At 31.8% G+C, this 21316-nt stretch overlaps 2 protein-coding genes across 3 annotated transcripts in view; one reads left to right on the forward strand and one right to left on the reverse strand.

The window, feature by feature from the left end:
* Positions 1-21316, reverse strand: part of LOC126827589 (uncharacterized) — an 80578-nt gene that overhangs the window by 16946 nt on the left and 42316 nt on the right. The window lies entirely within an intron of this gene.
* On the forward strand, positions 1383-18746 carry LOC126827514 (uncharacterized). Of its 2 annotated transcripts, XM_050556937.2 has the most exons (15): positions 1383-1591; positions 3716-3870; positions 4347-4468; positions 5307-5367; positions 5492-5574; positions 5959-6100; positions 6434-6547; positions 7495-7535; positions 8258-8720; positions 9596-9731; positions 10911-11195; positions 12216-12874; positions 13114-13197; positions 13658-13780; positions 14341-18746. In XM_050556937.2, exons 2-15 carry the CDS (start codon positions 3720-3722, stop codon positions 14529-14531), a joined length of 2655 nt encoding a protein of 884 aa, XP_050412894.1. In that variant the 5' UTR covers positions 1383-1591; positions 3716-3719; the 3' UTR covers positions 14532-18746. The 2 variants fall into 2 exon arrangements, with proteins under 2 accessions (XP_050412894.1, XP_050412895.1); XM_050556938.2 differs by lacking the exons at positions 1383-1591; positions 3716-3870; positions 4347-4468; ... (3 more) ...; positions 6434-6547; positions 7495-7535 and adding an exon at positions 7567-7782.

Here is a 21316-nt window from a genome sequence, read left to right on the forward strand (position 1 = left end):
ACTCGCGTAAACGAGTGTGTCTCTCTCTTCCAGTTCCTTCACTGACCATGCTGGATTATTAAAATATTCATCTTTGACAAAGTTGTTCGTTGAGTGTTCGTCCAAAGTGTGACACTATTGACTGGCGTAGTGGAAAATGTGTATGATCAAACTCTGTCAAGCCATTCACCTAACAGACACATACACCAAGTTTTAATAATAATAATAATAATAATAATAATCTTTATTCACGAAAAACATCAGGTTACAAGAATTCATTAAATTTCATTTTACATTTTCATTATATTCATACATTCTACCTCAAGTAGAAGGAGTTATTGTGTTCCAAAGTCTCGAACAATCAGATTGGAGTCTCTATACTTTGGCTATGCCGAAAATGATCATTATCTAACTTAGTCAAGGCATTGATATGATGAAGCTATACACTAAGTTTCATCACTCTCACTTAATTAGTACCAAAGTTATCGTGTCCCAAAGCATCAACCAATCAAATTTCTTATCTCCCCTTACCCTAAGCAGACGAGAGACACATTTATAATGAATTATAAATCCAATACTTCTCTCACGACTTTCACACATTAAAGATCGGTTTACTACCATCGTGACATTACATTTCTTTTAACCGATGTAATTGGATATATTAAGATACATTATGGGAGATTTTAATAGAGAGTTAAGGCCATTCTTGCTATAACAGTTCAAAAATAGATGATGAAAGAAGAATATATTGAAAATTTCAGTCAAATTACTTTATTCTGAACAAAGTTATCATCATTGTAATTTTTGTCTAGAAATAGGAGTCAACTCTCTTTTCACCGTCTCCGAGACTGGCCGATCGTTTGATTGACAGGTGTTAACTCCACCTACATAATCTCGATTATCAAGTAACGTTTTCAATGGCTGTGGCACCGTTAGTCATCCGGTTTGAGACGGGGTTGCAATTCAATTCGTATCACATTTATTTTTACTACAAATTAAAAATAAGACTTTTAATATATAGATAAGAACGAAAGTTTGAAAGGAATGGACCAAATCAATGAGGCATAATTATAGCCGACTTCTTGTTAGCCTGTGTGTACTCTTGTACTGTAACTGGTAGGCCTACGTAAGTCCCGAAGCAGACAAATAGGAAACAGTGATCCAATGGGGCTGCAATTCAACTGGGGTGATGCGATGTTTATCAATTTCCATAATTTTTCAAACGCAAGTGACAAAAGAGCGTATAATACCGACATCCAAACTCCCATTTTAACCACAACTAAACATAATATCAAGGCCGTATATATATCGAACTTTCAATCAAATTGACTGACATGCGGCCTTGCTCAACAGCGGCCTCGCTTCGGAGGTATTAAACTGAATGAAAAATAGCCCAGAGACCATGGTCCGATAGGGACGAAAAGGGGCGGGGTTTATGCTTTTTAACCAATCGGATGTGAGAAGTAGTTATATCTGCGGATCCTCGCGGGTTGTTTCAAAACATAAATGAATAAGTATTATTTGAGATATTTTACTATTTATCCGACGTTAAACATCAACGAGAAAAGAAGGCACTGATATTTAATTATTCTGAATGAACAGAGTGAAACCAGTGAGTGACTTTACATTACTGGCTTATTTTGAAATAACAAATCGCTCGTGCTGGAACTCAAATCTCCAACTAAAAAGTAAAATGTTACACAGTGTACAGGGAATGGGATAGCCTACAATTATAACTTATAAGTTAGACATAATGGTGGTAAAGCCTATAAACGTATGTTAGAACATAAAAGTATAGATTGTATTTACAGGCATGAAAATTTTTATTAGACCGCACCATGCATTTACACAAAACTTCTCTTGCTCTTTATTAATACATGAGACCATATCGTGTAATATACAGACCATAGCCTAATACCTTGCAGATCTTTCAGTGTTAATACATGAGACCACATCCTATAACAGAAGACCTTGATGATATCTTGAACAGTTTTAATGTACATGGGTCCTTTTCCTATAACACTTGAGCCCATAATGATAATGTACCTAGGTTGGTCTTTTTAATAGTTTTAATACATGAGACCATACCCTTTAACATACGACCACATGAAAACATGATGGTCTCTTTAACAGTTTTAATTACATGAGACCATATCCTATAACGCAAGAGACCATAATGTACCTTGATGGTCCTTTTAATAGTTTTAATACATGAGACCATACCCTTTAACATACGACCACATGATAACATGATGGTCTCTTTAACAGTTTTAATTACATGAGACCATATCCTATAACACAAGAGACCATAATGTACCTTGATGGTCCTTTTAATAGTTTTAATACATGAGACCATACCCTTTAACATACGACCACATGATAACATGATGGTCTCTTTAACAGTTTTAATTACATGAGACCATATCCTATAACACAAGAGACCATAATGTACCTTGATGGTCCTTTTAATAGTTTTAATACATGAGACCATACCCTTTAACATACGACCACATGATAACATGATGGTCTCTTTAGCAGTTTTAATTACATGAGACCATATCATATATCGCAAGAGACCATAATGTACCTTGATGGTCCTTTTAATAGTTTTAATACATGAGAGGCTACCCTTTAACATACGACCACATGATAACATGATGGTCTCTTTAACAGTTTTAATTACATGAGACCATATCCAATCACACAAGAGACCATAATGTACCTTGATGGTCCTTTTAATAGTTTTAATACATGAGACCATACCCTTTAAAGCCCCAATAACACTCTTGTTGTAACTGAATAATATGTCCCAATATGAGACCATATCCTTTAACACAAGAGACCACAATGTACCTTGATGGTCCTTTTAATAGTTTTAATACATGAGACCATACCCTTTAACATACGACCACATGATAACATGATGGTCTCTTTAACAGTTTTAATTACATGAGACCATATCCTATAACACAAGAGACCATAATGTACCTTGATGGTCTCTTTAATAGTTTTAATACATGAGAAGATACCCTTTAACATACGACCACATGATAACATGATGGTCTATTTAACAGTTTTAATTACATGAGACCATATCCTATAACGCAAGAGACCATAATGTACCTTGATGGTCCTTTTAATAGTTTTAATACATGAGACCATACCCTTTAACATACGACCACATGATAACATGATGGTCTCTTTAACAGTTTTAATTACATGAGACCATATCCTATAACGCAAGAGACCATAATGTACCTTGATGATTTTTTTTAATAGTTTTAATACATGAGACCATACCCTTTAACATACAACCACATGATAACATGATGGTCTCTTTAACAGTTTTAATTACATGAGACCATATCATATATCACAAGAGACCATAATGTACCTTGATGGTCCTTTTAATAGTTTTAATACATGGAACCATACCCTTTAACATACGACCATATGATAACTTGGTGGTCTCTTTAACAGTTTTAATTACATGAGACCATATCCTATAACATAAGAGACCATACCCTATAATACACAATACCACATCATGGTCTCATGAATGTTTTAATTACATGAGACCATACCCTGTAATACAGAAGACCTCATTAAAACAGTGTTAATAAGATGTGCTCTATTTGATGATGTATGTTTTGGAATATATTAACTGATAGTTTTAATTTTTTTGTGGAACTCTGGAAAAAAAAATTAATATTATCTAATCCATGTTTTTTTTTAGTTAAATGGATGAGAAACTTGATAAGGAGATGCAACCACCAAAGGTATTGAGTTTAGAGTATCACAAACGAAGGTTTAAAAGACCTGGGCAATCATTTTATGATTTTTCTAAAAGAAAGTTATCAAAGCGTTCACCAAAATCAGCCTTGAACCAAGGTTTGTTTATCTAGTTTTAACGGCACAATCATTGCTTGATGTCTATTATCAAAGTCACACAAAGACTGATCTTCATGCTTTGGAATATTATGGATTGTAACTTGATGATCTCTTTAACTGATCCTTTAAATAGACCAGGTCTATGTATTATATCATATGGTCTCATGCATTACCTCATTGACCCCTAGACCTAATTAAGTAATGCATGAGACCATATGATATAATACATAGACCTGGTCTATTTAACGTATCCTATAACACAAGAGACAGTGTTGTGTCTTGATGGTCTATTTAACAGTTTTAATACATAAGGCCATATCTATTCAACAGACCAGATTCTTTAATACACAAGACCACATTGTACCTTATTATTGCAACTCGATGATCTTTAAGTGTGTTGTTGATAGACATTACTCACATCATTTCTATCTAAACTATAAATATATTTAGTATCGTTTGTTTTGTTTTTTTTACAGAAACTCACCTGACAAATAAAGAAATTGGTCAATCATCTTCATTGGAAGTAAATAATTCTGAATCAACATCCAAGTCTGCCCCAAAATTGACTGAACCAATTGGATGTGCTCAATTTGAGGATGTATGTGTTTAATCATAGTTTTAAATTTTCATGTACATTGTAAAATGCATTATTGCATATATTTAGTCAAACAATTTTTGATATGGCATCTTCACATATGCTGTCGTTTCATTGTTATCAGGAATATAAGTTACTTTTACAGAATCGTATATCAGGATCTCACAGATTCTAGTATAGGACCAAAACGTCCGCTCTCTTAGCAGCTGTACTGCTATGTTTACTGGCCATTTAATGTCTTCCCAATTTCCCTCCAGTCTTATTACCACACTTTGGATGATGGACTACTCTACATTTAATATATTAGGATGTACAAACATGGTATTTGGTAATGTGATGTAATCACCTAGGGTAGAAGGCAGTGGTCATGTGATTATTAATTACTATTACGTATTTGGTACTAATTATAGATTTTTGCACCAGGAACTGGGCCTCAAGCGCTACTCATCTTGTTCTTCTTCTTGTTGTTTTTGGGGTGTCGATCTTCGAAAAAGCCTAAGGCTCCGTCAATTCAAGTCTGATCGACATGAAAATCAGCAATTGGACAATTGCGCATCGATCGACAGACTTCGATTTCAATATGACGTCACAATTCCAAGATGGTGGCGATGACGTCATGATCGGTTCCTGGTCCATATAGTACTATCGTACTTGTTAAACAATATTCTCTTCCAAATTAGCCAATATTACCTCTCTGATAGAAAAGAATGAAATTGTGTGTATTTTAAAAGAGCGATAGGTATAATTAAAGATCTTTCCCACATTTATAAATTACTGTGTTTTCACAATTTTTTTTACAGACATGGATAACTTTTTATGTAATTTTTTTATATTTTCAAAGGGCATACAAGAAGAACCCTTTCTGCCAGAGGTGGAGATATATCTGAATTTACTTGAATCAGGTAAGATATATGAATTTCACTTAAATAAATGGAAGCAGTTCTAACTTCTTTTGACAACGTGGGTAGCATTGATTGCCTTTCCTGCAATAATATTGCAAAATGTAGCATATAATGTGTCTTTCAGAAAAAGAATCTGTAACTCTGGCTGATGGAATAAGCTTTTTTATGGTCCTACCAGATATTACTTTAGAAAAGTCATTATTAAAGGTATGTTTTATAATATCAATCGAACATATGTTTAACTGAATTTTGTTCCAAATGTTGACTCGTTTCGTCTATCTGTAATTTGGAGGCAAACAATTTCAACATCTAATTGAAATTCTTTACTTGTTGATCTATTTCTGTAATGAAAAGGAAAATTTTTTAAAAAGTTCACTCATAGGTGTTTAGATTTAGTGATTATATAGATTTTATCTACCCCATTGTTAGAAATTAAAGATAACACCAAAGTTGACAACTAGCATCCTTCTTGCTGCTAAAGCATGCACATGTTATAAGAACTTGCTATATAGGGGCTATTACTGACAATCAACCTACTAAATTAGCAGTATTTTTAAAACTACTATATCAAACATTTATCAAATTGTTTAGAAAGAGTGCTTAATTCTTCTTGAAAGAAAAGCTGTGATGTTTGAAAATAGAGAATCGGCATGGGTTGTCATGTGTAGCTGCCAACCTGCATGGTCTAGGCAGATGTCATCATCTTCCAACCAGTATTGTTCTTCACGTTTTGGTATGTATCTTCATCTTTTTGAATATTGCGTTTAATTTTCATTGTTGATAAATTGAGGTTATGAACGCAGGTTAAATGTGACTTCTAGGTTAACAAGATGTTGAGCTTAATGAATCATATACACATACAATTTCACAACTTTTTCTGTCTTTACTTCAGACCATCTATATCATCTGCTCAAGCTTAACATTCAAAATATGATACAAATGATGCATTTTCAATTAAAGTGAAACATTTGTTTCCTTACTTGCCTGCCTGCCTGCCTGCCTACCTACTTACTTACCTACTTACCTACTTACCTACTTACCTACTTACTTACTTATTTACTTACAGACTTTTATAATCAGTATCCGGAATGTATACATAGGAAAGTTGGATTTAAAATATTTAAAGAATATGATATACTACATAATATTGAACCTGATGAACACATCAATTCTGTTGCAGGTAAATGTATATAAATGATGGTATCTTAAATGTATAAAACTATACAGTACCGAATAATAATTTCTATCAATTAAGTATTAAAAGGTGCTCCCTCTTTTAAAGGGTCAAATATAAAAAATTTGATTTGATTGCTTTCTATTTATTGATATGTTAAACCATTTAGAGCTTTCTCCATCACTCATCAAAATACCACATCATATGAATCCCATTCAACATCCATGTAATTCAAAAGGCTCCTTTAAATATTTCCTTACCAAAATTTTATTTCTTTTAATTAGTTTTAATTGACATCAAAAAATGAATTCCAAAAAAATAGGTTTTAAAAGTTTTGAAAAACTGTTTGATTTAGAATATTTATGTGAGTACTATTTTCCATTTGAAACAGATATATTTATTGTTTAAAATTTTAAGGTGATAATTGTATTGGACTAATAGTGAATCCTATAACAGTTTGGATAATTATGTACTGAGTTATCAATCTTGCGATCTAAATGTCCCAAATTCTTTAGCAATTGTGTTTTTTAAGAAGTGCAAGAATTACGGTAACTGACAACCAAATTTTCATCAAGTATTTTCAAAAAATGTGTTTGATTCCGTGTGGATGATCTGGGGGCCAGAGTCATTATTATGAGATTGCATTAGGATGCTTTTATCTGCCTAACAAGAAATCCTGTCACATGTTGCATCGACATTAAAATGATAACTTGATGAGGATGGCAACTATAACAATAATGTATAATTATATAATTTTAATTTTTGGATAAGACTTGTGGACCACCAAGGACGACTTTGGAGCCGGTTTAATATTGATGTATGTCATAATGATCGGCCGTTATTACTTTCTTTAATATGAAATGTTATATCTCATTATATGAATATTAAATTATAGCTGATTGGGGGATTAAAGTAATCTATGATAATTTACCTGTACCATTTATATTTTGCAGAAAATGAGAGTGATCATACTTACTCCACGAATGATCAGAAAGTAAGAAAACATTTCAATTTTCTGAGAAAAGAAACATAGAGAATGTCAAAGTTTTCATACATAAATAAATAGAGCCCATATTTAAAGTCACTGAGCGTGATTTGAGCGATATAGGAATCCTTTGTAAACTACAATAGTGTGAAAGTTGAATCTCTGATAGGAATAGCAGTCCAAAAATGATTTAATTCCGTTCAGTATTTACAAAGACATGATGAATGGAAAATCTATGCTGCTCCCTGTGTAAATGGTAAACTTTACTTTTTCTTTCATTAGCCCAGGTTAGGAGCAGAACAGTAGGACGTTAAACCCCATTTCATTTCATTTCATTACTTTTTCTATTTTCCTCTCTTCTCATTTCCTTTTCGTGACAGAATCTGTCAATAACACCAGTCTACATGTCTTCAAGTTGAGATTTCTGCCATTTTGCAGTCTACGGAATGTGATATATATAACAATCCCACTGCCATCTTTATGTTTTGCGAAATCTAACTCGATGTACCTGTTTTTAATCCGATTTAATCCAAGCCAGGAGATTATCCGGCGTTGATATTTTGATATTGTGTTCTTAATTAAATATTGAATAATCAATCTGGGTACATATTAACGTGGATTAAGCCGTGAGAAATTTGATATTTTTTCGAAAAATGCATATCACGCACAGTTACTTTAATAGTATCGTAACTATTTTGAAGATATTTTGAACCAAATATTGTTTATTCTAGGTTATAGAAGCTGCCAAATTAAATGGAATACCTGTTCTACGTATATATTCAGACAACGAAAAGAGTTATGGATTAGTAAGTGTGTTGAAAGGCAAATATTTTTGCTTTTGCTGTAAAAAAAATTTCTGTGGACACACAAAGCTTGTCAGAAATCCGTCAAATGTAGAAAATGTTTCGCCACTAATTATTGAACTTCAAGAGTTTGAAAAAAGTTTAAAAGATGAAAAAAATACCAGTAAAAAGAAAGGAACATGTAAATCGTATCTGAAAGTGCCATTTAAACCAGATTTACTCTATTCAGAAACTTTAAAGAGTTTACCTGGGAACTTGATTTTTGTGCCTGATGAAGTTTCCTGTTGTCACTGCGGGGGTGAATTAGATCGAGGGGATCCTGTTCTAAATGAATGGATAGCTGTGAAGGATGCGATTGTGATAACAAATACAATTTTAGAAAAAGCAAATGGTATGACACTTAATTCATTTTGTATACCCCCAAAAATTATAGCTGGTGATTATTCTGTTACCCTTTAATCACAGCCCTCTACCTACATGTATGTGTTGTATTGTTCACAATGACCTTCTGATAACTAATTATGATTAAAATATCATAATGATAAATTACTGGGTGTGTCACTAAGTTATGACAGCTTGTCTCAAATACACCATAGTTTTGTTGATCTTTGACTCGCAGATGACTTATTTTGGCATCTCAGTCTTGTAAGGGCAGATATAACTTTGAGAACTTGCAAAAAACTTTGGTCTTTAAGTTGTGTTCATTTGTCAAGGGTAGTTTTATGATTTATAGGGCGAGTAACTGGTATTTACTTGTGACTATAAATGTATTTGAAAGGTTACAGCTAGAACAACAAAGACATTAATTATACACACTTATGACAGCAAGCCGAAAATGCAGAGGTTATATATATCAATATTTCCAAATGATACTTCAGTGATGTTATTTCATTTTAACATCAAGTGTTCGCTGTGTAGTTAAAATCGTCTTTAACCAATCAGTGAAAAGTTACCAAGTATTACTCAAATGGTGGTGTAACTTTAAAGTACTGCATGGGTAAGATGATAATCTTCCATGGTGCAAATTAAAAATGAAATGTTTGTACATTTGTAAACTGAGAAAAACGCCATATTATAATATGTTGATAGAACAGACAAAGCTAATTACTGATAATATAGTTAGATCTAAAATTTGTTTAATCATCTCTTGTCTACTAAAATTTAGTTAGGTGTTCATAATTCTCCTTCTGTAAACAATACAGTGTAAACATGCTACACGTTTTATATTTATATTCTTATATTTAATTTACCTGTATTACTTTCCAGTGTACTACAGACCATGTCTGAATTGTGATACCATTACCGATTTTGATGGTTTAAACAAATGTATCCTCAACATGGGAAACTATATGGTTGGTCATGATGTTTTAAGATCATACATGCACTCATTTCTTCATGGCAGGTATTTGTTATTTTGTTTGGAAATGTAATATGCACACATTTACAAATATACTAATACACAATGAAAACACACTGATTTGATGGGAAGTGGCATCAAGACATAATGCAGGTGGAACGTAATATTTGGCATGGTTGTAGGCTGGACGTACATTTACTGTCAAATTACTGGCACAAGAACATCCACAACAACCCACAGAGGCCATAACAACTTTACTTTACAGTGAAATGTAGGCACAAGGCATAAAAATCAAAAGTCAGTAACATGTGCATCCACCTCTAGTAGGAGATAAGCCTCTGAATTGCAGCTTGTGAGATCGTTCTCCACTCCTGTTGCTGCTTCCAGTGGCTCAGGTACTCATGCCCTCTTGAATAAACGCAATATGGCGTTCTCAGTGTTTAGGTGTCAACCATGGCATATAGTTGCATCTTTCACAGAACTGTAGGAGTTGTACTGACCATACCTTTTTAAAAGCCAAATTTTATACCCCATGACTGCTCCGTAAAATCATGATTTTCAACATTCCTATTCTGTTGATTCAATTTTTATGTTTGAGAGAATTGATCTGTGATGCATTTACACAATCATGATCTAATGTTGTTAGGAGATTTACAATCATCCGTGTATATTCTTTTTCATTTCTGACTGAACACCTGTCCCAGATGTCCGGTGGATTTAAAGAAATAGGTGTTGAAAATATGTTCTAAATTGAAAATCTTATTATTACATGTATGTGATTTATCATTAATTCGGATAGATAGGATTAAAAAGTCAATTTGGGGTTTTTAGTTCATTTCTGACTGACTGAACACTCGTCCCAATTTATAGGTATTGATGAGTATTGAAAGTGATTCTAAATTGGAAATCATATTTGTTTTGTTTCTAATTCAACTTGATGAGTTCATTCAACATGTAGATACGATAAAAAGTCCATTTTGAATAATTTTAGTATCTGACCGGACACCTAGACCAACCTCAGATGGGGCGCCAACTTTCAGGTCTCATGGGCGACCCCTAGATGGTAACCAAAAAATATAATTTTTTTACAGGCATACTTCATTCACATGCTGGAACACTTTTATAACCCTGCTGGTCCAATTCTATCAACTTTCTGAAAAAAAGGGTCAGGAGATGCAACTTAAAATTCTGGCAATCATTTAGTTATTTTATTTATTCATTCAGGAGACCCCTCTTCACATTTTATAATGTTTTTGTTGATGTCCATGAAGATTATGGTAATATATCAATTAAAGATGAGTTTAGCTATCATCAGTTTAGGTTTGCATGGTTATCTTTTTTTGACCTGTTGGACATCAACATGACAGAAGGCTTTTCATGCCCTGTTTGTGAAAGAGATGGAGGTCCAGACACAATTATATGTGATGGTACATCTGTTTCATTTCAAAGACGAATGTGGACATGGAAAGAGTTAGGCATTCAGCATAAGACCACCAATCAAATTCCAAGGTAATGCATTAATTAATTTTTGAAACTTTTATAGTTTATTCATACAAAAATACAAAAGTTTGACAGCTGTGTCAACTCAGATGAGAACTGGTATAAAGTGTTCATAAGTCTAAGCATACCCTGCCTCGGGCATGAAACATGCCAATACTTGTAACTAATGGAAGTGATGGTTTGGTTCTGGATAACATTAAACAAAGGCTGCTTGGAAGGTGATAATATCAAAATCAGCGTATTTATTTGCTTTTACTTCTGAACCTGACCAAACACATTTCAACATAATAGAGTTATTATCCTAACCATGAAATCGTGTAAACATATTAGAGAGAAAATTGTTCTGTGAATCTTGTCAAAACTACTGTATAATCACCAGTATTAGCCTATCGAAATTCAATGTTTTCTTTATTTATTGACCGTCCTTTGGAAACCTTAGAATTGTGGTAGAAAAGTTGTATATGATATTTCTTTTATTACAGAGTTACTGTCCTTGTTTCAAAAACCTTGTAAATATAGTGATGCAATTAAATCATCAATAACTGTGCCCTCCAAGGGTGAAACCTATTGAAAATCAGAGCATTACTGCAATTATTTATGGAGTTAATGCCATGGCCTCAGAAACCTTGTAATCACTTCAAATGTTGTGTCTTGATCCCAATTAGGACAATTTCTCTAAACTGCTTAATGGATTTTTGGGTGGTGTTTCTTTAAACTTTGAAAAATATAGTCGCTTGTAGCCCCATAAGAACAACTTATCGGATCCCAAAGATATTTGGTTGAGATATGTTGCTGGGCTGGTGATAATTCATATTTTGCTAAAGGGTTTAACATTGAAACATAGATATACCATATGTTAGCCCCGAGATAAACTAGTTTGTGTTGATTGGACATTTAAACCCCATTCATTTCTTCAATCTTTGAACAATCTGGTGTACAAGATCTCAAATGTTTAAACTATATTGTGATAAATAACTCAACTTTTGAAAATATATTTTACACATTAATGTGAATACTTGATATATGTAGTTTCAGGGACAGAATATATATTGCTGATGCATCATGCAGAGACCTTCTTTATAGGTTCGCTGCTGGCGGGGAAGTAATAAGGGGGAAGTTCACCCCTTCATTATCTGTTGATGAAAAAGACACTCTGAAAGATAAACTGAAAAAATATCCATATTTAGACAATTTTATTCACTCTGTTGATGATGGCAGTACCAAACTAAAAAAAGAATTCCTCAAATTTGTAACTTCTATAGCCTCAAAATCACCAGTTTGCGGTTACATTCATCCAACTAAAGATGTTGAACTTTTAATGAACGAGTTAATATCTGGAATGGAAATAAAGAGTTACCCTGATAAGTGGAAAAGTTTGCATGAAAATATTCCTGTATTATTTGACATCATGGAAAATACTAGTGAGAAATTTGCCCCACCAGAATTACGTCCCCTGTTGAAGGAACTTTTAAGATTATCTTTAAAACCATTTGAAAATTGTCTACCATGTGATGAGAATGAAGAATGTGATGATGCAGAAGAGATGAGTTTTTTTCCATCGCTCCCTCAAATTCGAAAAAAATACACTTACTTAATGGACACCACCAAACCAAAAAAATCATGTTCCAAAACCTATCGAGGCCATCCATCTCTTCTTCCTGGTGTTTTTACACTATTTTGTCCTCATGGTGAGCAACTTGTAGTTAAACACACAAACAAGTTATTGGATTAATTTATGTTTAAATAATTATAGTTATATGAGATAAACTTCCACAAGTCAATTGACAGGCAAATAATTTCCTAACAGTTGACAAATATTGTTTTAACATTATCCATCACTCCGTTTATGGAGTATAACATGTAAAAATGTAAGTATTTACCAACGATATAAAATGTGTTTTACAGTTCTAAATTTTTAATATTTCAGGTATTTGCTATGGTTTCCAAGTTATGCCCAACAACGAATCCCCGAAAATACCATTTAATATATTAAAAACAAGATTCAAAAAAGGTGAGTCTTGACAAATATTAAAACTAATTATTGAACATTGTACATGTACATTCTGAAGTCTAAAATTGGAAGTGCTAACACAATATATTAATGACCAACATTTTACTTTCATTTCCTGATGCATATTTATTGGAAAAAAACTATTTTTTAGAATGGCATAGCTTTATATTTGAAAAAAAAAATCGGTCCATTATATTGGTAGACCTTGTTTATTTTCTCACCATTTCTCTTGAGAATGTTGTGCTTTACAAACTAGAAAATATTTCCTGTACCTGAACCAAACATGATGAATTTAATAGATTTACGGTTCAAATAAGATAATGCGAGAATAAAATAAGTTAAATCAATCATTTAATATATACTGACATGAAAAGTATACATCAGTACATGTATGTCTTCACCATTGAAATTCAGCTTAGTCACATTTAGTTTTTCATTTACATATTTTTGTATATTTTAGCTCCACGATTTGTAATATACGACAATGCTTGTGCTTTGCACTCTTACTGTTTAAATAGAGAACCTGAATTTTTTAAAGAAACAATATTTTTAGTGGACAGGTTGCATTGGGATAACCATTCGGGTGAGCTAATGTCAATTACATTTATTATTACAACAAAATTAGAATGATAATTTGTAGAAAAATAATTAACTTTTATGACCATAGGTTGAAGATTTAGTTTAGTGATGATAGTTTTCATTGAATAATGTGATCAGTGAGATGTCCTTATGACTACTTGACCATATATTGTTGTTTAGTAGAAGAACTATAGCATTTAGATAATACTTGAATATGGTAACAATGAGTAAAGAGATGGGGTGTATAAATGAGCTACACATAAAGCGATAATGACTTTACTTAGAGATAGTGAATAATGGAGTTAATTATCAAGAAAAAGTTTTGTCAGTGAAAAACCGTATAGCCTTGAAAACCTTTCTTGTAGCAGAAATGAATTTATATTAATATAATGTGGTTGGTTTACGTTCCCATTCCTATGAAAATATATAATGCTAAAGATGTACATAAAATTTCTTTAAAGATGTCACATTTTGCATTGTTTAATGAATTTCATACTTTGAATTGAGGCTGCATATAAATGTACTAAACTCTTGTTACTTTAATCTATGTCTTTGTGATTACAGGTTGCAGTTGTGGATATCGTTTGAATTTATATCCTGAACTTAAAAATTTGAACAGCCAGATAAATGAGCAAGCTAATGCTGGCCTCAAGAGGATCAAAGATCAAGTTTCGTATATGACTGCACAAAACTTTATGAATCATAGTTCATTTTATCTTTGGAATAAAAACATGAAAAAGAGGAGCAAATTGTAATTGAATCAAATTACCTTTGAAAAGTATGACAGAACAAATATTTGTAATGATTTCCTATCAAACATTCATATGGTCTTCACCCTTGTCCATTCCTTGATCATTAACAGTTGAGCTTATAACCCTTCTAGGGGTCACTATTATTTATGGAATTTTATGTAACTTGCTGGAGTGATTGAATAGGTCATAATGACAAGCTCTATCTAAATTTTGCATAACGAAAATATTTTTTCCAAAGTTTTTTTTTTCATAGAAAGGATGCAATCGTTTTGGAGGTCACAATTTTCCTCTAAAATTTATGATACTTGATAGAATGATGTGTTTTTATAACAAGGTACTTTGTAGGATTAGTTCCCCTACGTTTGCCTATATTCAATCTAGAGGTTACATTTCTTCCTTAAATCTTGTGAAACATGCTGTGGTGACTGATTAGCCCTATCGATAGTTAGCTTTTATTTATCTTTTAAGAGTTATTCACACCAGTTTTCTAAAGGTTGTATTGATATTAAATACAGCCTGTATATCATATAGTATTAGTTATTTATATTTTGATATTAAATATAGCCAGTATATCATATAGTAATTTATATATTGATATTGAATGTAGCCTATATTTCATAGTAATATATATATTGATATTAAATATAGCCTGTATATCATGTAGTAACTTATTTGTTGATATTAGATATAGCCTGCATATGATATAGTAATTTACATATTGATATTTTAATATACATGTAGTCTGTAAATTATATGGTAGTAATGTATACATATTAAATATAGCCTGTATATCATATAGTAATTTATACATTGGTATTAGGTATAGTCTTTACATCATATAGTAATTTATATATCAATTTCAAATATAGGCTGTACATCATATGGTAATCTATATATTGATATAGCCTGTTTATCATATAGTCATTTATATATTGATATTAAATATAGCCTGTATATCTGTATATCATATAGTAATTAGGGTTTCACACTGCGTAGCTTGTGTGAAACACTATTGTTTTTGTTAAAATTATTCTTATTATTATTCTTCTTATTATTATTATTTTTTTTTTTCCAATTTGCTTATATCTCAGCAACTTCTTGTCGGATCGATACAATGTCTTCAGTTTTACTGGGAAAGTGGGTGTGACTTAGAGATTAAAGCTATTCCCGGCATTCTGCGACATTGCGAAATGTCCGAAATCACCGAAAATGTCGTTTTTTGAAATATTGCCGTAATATTAACAATAATCATTGGATTTTAGCATATGATGCATTTTGACATAGCCAGAAACAGTAGACATAGCTATGTTACTTTTGATTTTTGATTTTCGACGAATCTTGGAAGATATTAGGCGCCAAATTTTGAAAATTTAAATTTTTACAAAAAACTTTTTTATTTATTAATATTTTTATATGACATTTTAACCAAGGTTAAAGAGTCATCTGATTTGAACAAAAATGTCAACATTTTTTGTTTCCGTAATTTTCCTTGGCCGCCATTGGCTAATTCAGTTTTTCAGTCCTACATTAATTATTTATTGTTCGATTTGTATAAAACCATGTTCATATGTTCCGTGGTTCAAAATGCCATTTTTTTTGTTACCGGTGAAGTTTCCTGTAGGCACCGGAAGTGGCGTAAATTCAGCAAAAACTACAATATTGACAGTTCGGTACAACTTTTTGAAAGCAAATACTAAATCTCGGACTCAGTTTTTTTAATTTCGATTTTATTTTCGGGCCATTTCGGTTAAAAGGTAAAAAAAGGGGTAAAAATAAGCTATTTACAACCCATCCAGTGTCTTCATATATTAAAATATTTCTTCGATACTTTCATAAACTTGTAGCAATAATCCATACAAAGAGAATGTATGTGAAATTTAGTTTGTTATATAAGCAGTTGCCGAGAAATGGGCAATTTTGCATGAGTCACTTTTCACGTTATTTTGGCTGTAAAAGAATCAATTATTATTCGATTTTCAATTTTCTTTCACTGTCTGTTGCCTATTGCCACAGTCGACTATTCCAAACCATTTTAACACTTTCACTGTTACCGGAAGTGACGTCATTTAGGCAATAACTGAATTTTTAGCCTTAAAAATACATTTTTTATTCAAATGAGTATTATTTGTAATATTTTTAGAATTATGAAATTTGGTTCCCATCAACAAATAGAATGAACCGATACGATCATATAGATACCACAAAATGGTTTGTAACTTGTACGGTTGCAGAGAAATGGATGATTTTCCACAAGCCACTTTTTACTTTATTTTGGCTCTAAAAGAATTAGTTATTATTCGATTTTCACAAAATTTTCACCATATGATGTCTTATGCCATTTACGATTTCATAGAACTAATTTAACTTTTTTAGTATCACCGGAAGTGATGTCATTTTGTCAAAAACTGAATTTTTAGCCTGCAAAACAGATATTTTATTCAAATGAGTCTGATTTGTAAAGTTTTCAAAATTATGATATTTGATTCCATTCAACAAATGGATTGAACCCATACGATCATACAGACACCAAAAAATGGTTTCTAACTTGTGCGGTTGCAGAGAAATAGTCGATTGTCTACAAGTCACTTTTCAAGGTTTTTGGTCTATAAAAGTGGCAATTATTATTCTATTTACATAAAATTTTCACTATATGATGTCATATGCCATTTCGGATTTCATAAAACTAATTGAACATTTTCATTATCACCGGAAGTAATGTAATTTTGTCAGGATCACTTACAAGTAACAGATGTATAAAATGAATTATTGATATTTGCTGGATTTGGTTGATTCTGCGTCCAATTTATTTGATGTGTGCAATGCTTATGGGGGAACCTGTTTAATGGTTTCATTGGTACCCGAAGTGACATATGTTCAAGGGTAACATGGCACCGGAAGTGACATGTTAAAGGGTAACGTGGCACCAGTGAAACCCGTCATTCCTGCATGCAGGTCTAGTTTATATATTGATATTAAATATAGTCTGTATATCGTAGAATAATTTACATATTGATATTAAATATAGCATGATATTAAATATAGTCTTCATAGCATACAGTAAATTATATATTAATATTAAATATAGTCTGTATATCGTAGAATAATTTACATTTTGATATTAAATATGTTTAATATGGCATGCATTTGCTGTAGTACTTGATATTAAATTTAGCCCGATGTTATATGTAACCTGTATATGATATAGTAATTTATATATTGATATTAAATATAGCATGTATATCATATAATAATGAACATTAAATATAGTCTGTATGTCATATTGTAATGTAGATGTTGGTATTAAATATAGCCTGTATACATGTATCAGATAAGGATGATATTGAATATAACCAGTATATCATATAGTTATTTATATATCGATATTAAATATAGCCTGTATACATGTATCACATAGTAATGATATTAAATATAACCATTATATCATATAGTTATTTATATATGATATTAAATATAGTCTGTATACATGTATCACATAGTAATGATATTAAATATAACCAGTATATCATATAGTAATTTATATATGGATATTGAATATAGCCTGTATACATGTATCACATAGTAATAATATTGAATATAGCCAGGCATATTAAATATAGCCTGTATACATGTATCACATAGTAATAATATTAAATATAGCCAGATAGTAATTGATATATCAATATTAAATATAGCCTGTAAACATGTATCACATAGTAATGATATTAAATATAACCAGTATATCACATAGTTATTTATATATCCATATTAAATAGCCTGTATACATGTATCACATAGTAATGATATTAAATATAACCAGTATATAACATAGTAATTTATATATCCGTATTAAATATAGTCTGAAAACATAGTAATGATATTAAATATAACCAGTATTTCATATAGTTATTTATATATGGATATTAAATATAGCCTGTAAACATGTATCACATAGTAATGATATTAAATATAACCAGTATATCATATAGTTATTTATATATGGATATTAAATATAGCCTGTAAACATGTATCACATAGTAATGATATTAAATATAACCAGTATATCATATAGTTATTTATATATGGATATTAAATATAGCCTGTAAACATGTATCACATAGTAATGATATTAAATATAACCAGTATATCATATAGTAATTTATGGATATTAAATATAACCTGTATACATGTACCACATAGTAATGATATTAAATATAGTAATTTTATCTTTAAAATAGTTCTTTGTTTTTCTTGAACCTTTTATTCCCGCAATAGAACAGAGCTAATGGTATATGTTTGTGTTAAAACTTCTGGTATGCTAGGGCTAAATAACTGGGTTGCTTTTACAACTTTTCCAATATAATGAACACATATTCAGCAGTTTCAATCGGTACTTACATATAAATATGTAAGACTTATGTTTCTGGAATATAAGATAAAACCCAATACAGTCCTTGGAAAAGTTGTAAAAGTAACCCAGTTGAGTTTCAGAAAGATCTCTACTGCACTATCTGCATTGCTGTAATTACTCTTGCTACTTTAGTCATTATTATATAACACATGGTCATAGACCATTATCTAACTTAGACTCATAGGCGTACGGGCTCGATGACAGTTAGGGGGGCAGAACCCGAAATGCCCGTAAAAATTGCGGGTTTACAAAGAGCGGTGCCGGTCTTCCTCGAGGGGCGAGAAAGCGGGGCTTACCTTGTATGCCCCCCCCCCCCCCAAGAAAATTTTGGAATATTTGACGGCTGTAGGCCTACAAATTCGTGGTATTCAATTAAAAGAAAAGTAAAATTAGTTTTATGTGAGGGCTCAATGGCAGTTAGGGAAGCAAAACTAGGAATGCCCGAAATATTTCGGGTTTACAGACAGCGGCGCCGGTTGTATGGATCCCCCAAGAAAATTTTGGAATATTTGACAGTCGCAAAAACGCGTTTTCCTGCTCTTCCAGTCCTTATATATAGAGTTTTATTAGATTTCTGGAACTTTATTTTGCTAAATATATGAAATATTTTTTTTTTTCACTTCGTCCGTCTGCCCGAAAAGTCAGCTTGCCCGAAAGTTAGGGGGCAGCTGCCCCCTGCCCTCCTGGCCCGTACGCCTATGCTTAGAGTTTCTTTGATATACCACTAAGTTGAAATTCTTCTGAACCAAAGTGGGGAAAATAGTATCAAATATCAAGTTAAATGGTTGTTCCCAGCAATAATTGGTGACTGTTGATGAGAATTAACACAAAATAGCCCTTATCCTGGTGGAATTTGGCAAAACCTGTGTTTGTAGATGCCCCGGAAATCTTAATGATAATGTAGAACACGTTATCCGCGTTTTAAATCAAATGGATGAACAACGCACATGCTCTGTATTTAATTCTAATCTATAAATAGGTGACGTGCATTATGTATATTTATATTAAATGTTACATGAACATCGATATTTAAGGAATGGGTTGATATATAGACCACATTTTCGGAAACAATTTTATTTAGAAACACGGCCGTAAAAAGAAAAAAACTGCCTCTTTTATAATTGTGCAAAAGTCTAATATCAAAAGTGTCAGTTGCTATAGAATTTTATGAGAGATTTTTCACGTAACTATATAATTGATCAAACGGAAATTACTATAGATGTACATAAGATTTGTAGCTGAATATGTATTCCATATTCAAGAAAGTGTTATTTCGTATAGAATTTTACAGAATAATTAAAAAAAATATAGAACTATTTTGTCATCCATCAATCATCTACTGCTGCTATAGAATTTGCTATAAATATTATACTTTCTTAGAGAACTTTTGTAATCTTAAATATTTGGTTCCATATATTTTGTAGTTTTCTGTGCTAATAAGATGCAAACCAAAACTATAGTTTCGTACAACATCCTGTAGAAAAAATATTATATACAGCAGGCTAACTACAGATTTTGTAATCTGGACATTTATTGATGCACTGACATACTCTTTGTAGATATAATTCCCCAAATTAGATATCTATGGATATAATAGTTTACTAAATTAAAAAATATTTCTTTAAATTTAAGCCATATGAAGAAGAAAACTTGACATGAAGCAGAACTGTGGACCCACCGCAGAATTTAAATTTATCTACAGAGAGAAAATTAAAACACGATTTAAAAGAAACCACGGACCATTTTCGCTCAAAGGAATTGCATGAATAGTACAGTCTCCATTTCTATGGAAAACCGTTCGGTACTGACCCAAATCCCAAATGCAGTAATCAATCCTGTGTATAACTGTACAATTTCCAACAGAAAGTCGTACCAAAATCTACAGAATACTATATATGTTCCTAAAGAGATGTTACTGTACAATATTCGGGTTTATATTACTTGCCAAAGGTACAGTAAACATTTAAGGGGTTTGTGTATGTCCGAATCTATCAAAGTTCACTGTAAAGCAAAGACAATGCAAGTGATAGCACTGAAGCATTCTTGCTTCTTGAAATTAATAACGACTAAAGCCCTTGAGTGGGTCCATGAACAAGCACGCCTATTTCAATCTCGCCATTGTTAATATTCATATTATGCATTATAATATACAACCAACATATCCGTACGCTCGTCTTCTTAAGCCCGTTTAGATATAAATCTGAATGGTAGTGTTCATTTCTAAAAGCAACCCTAGAAACTGGACGGCCGATATCAAAACTAAACGGCGTTTCTTAAATTACACGGTAGCACAAATCGGACGTTTTTTTATGAATCTTGTTTGTGAATAATGCTTTCTTAATTAGTGGCAATCTATTAACTGATTACATGTACCAGATTC

This window comes from Patella vulgata, chromosome 7 (assembly GCF_932274485.2).
Source record: "Patella vulgata chromosome 7, xgPatVulg1.2, whole genome shotgun sequence".
Taxonomy (NCBI): domain Eukaryota; kingdom Metazoa; phylum Mollusca; class Gastropoda; family Patellidae; genus Patella; species Patella vulgata.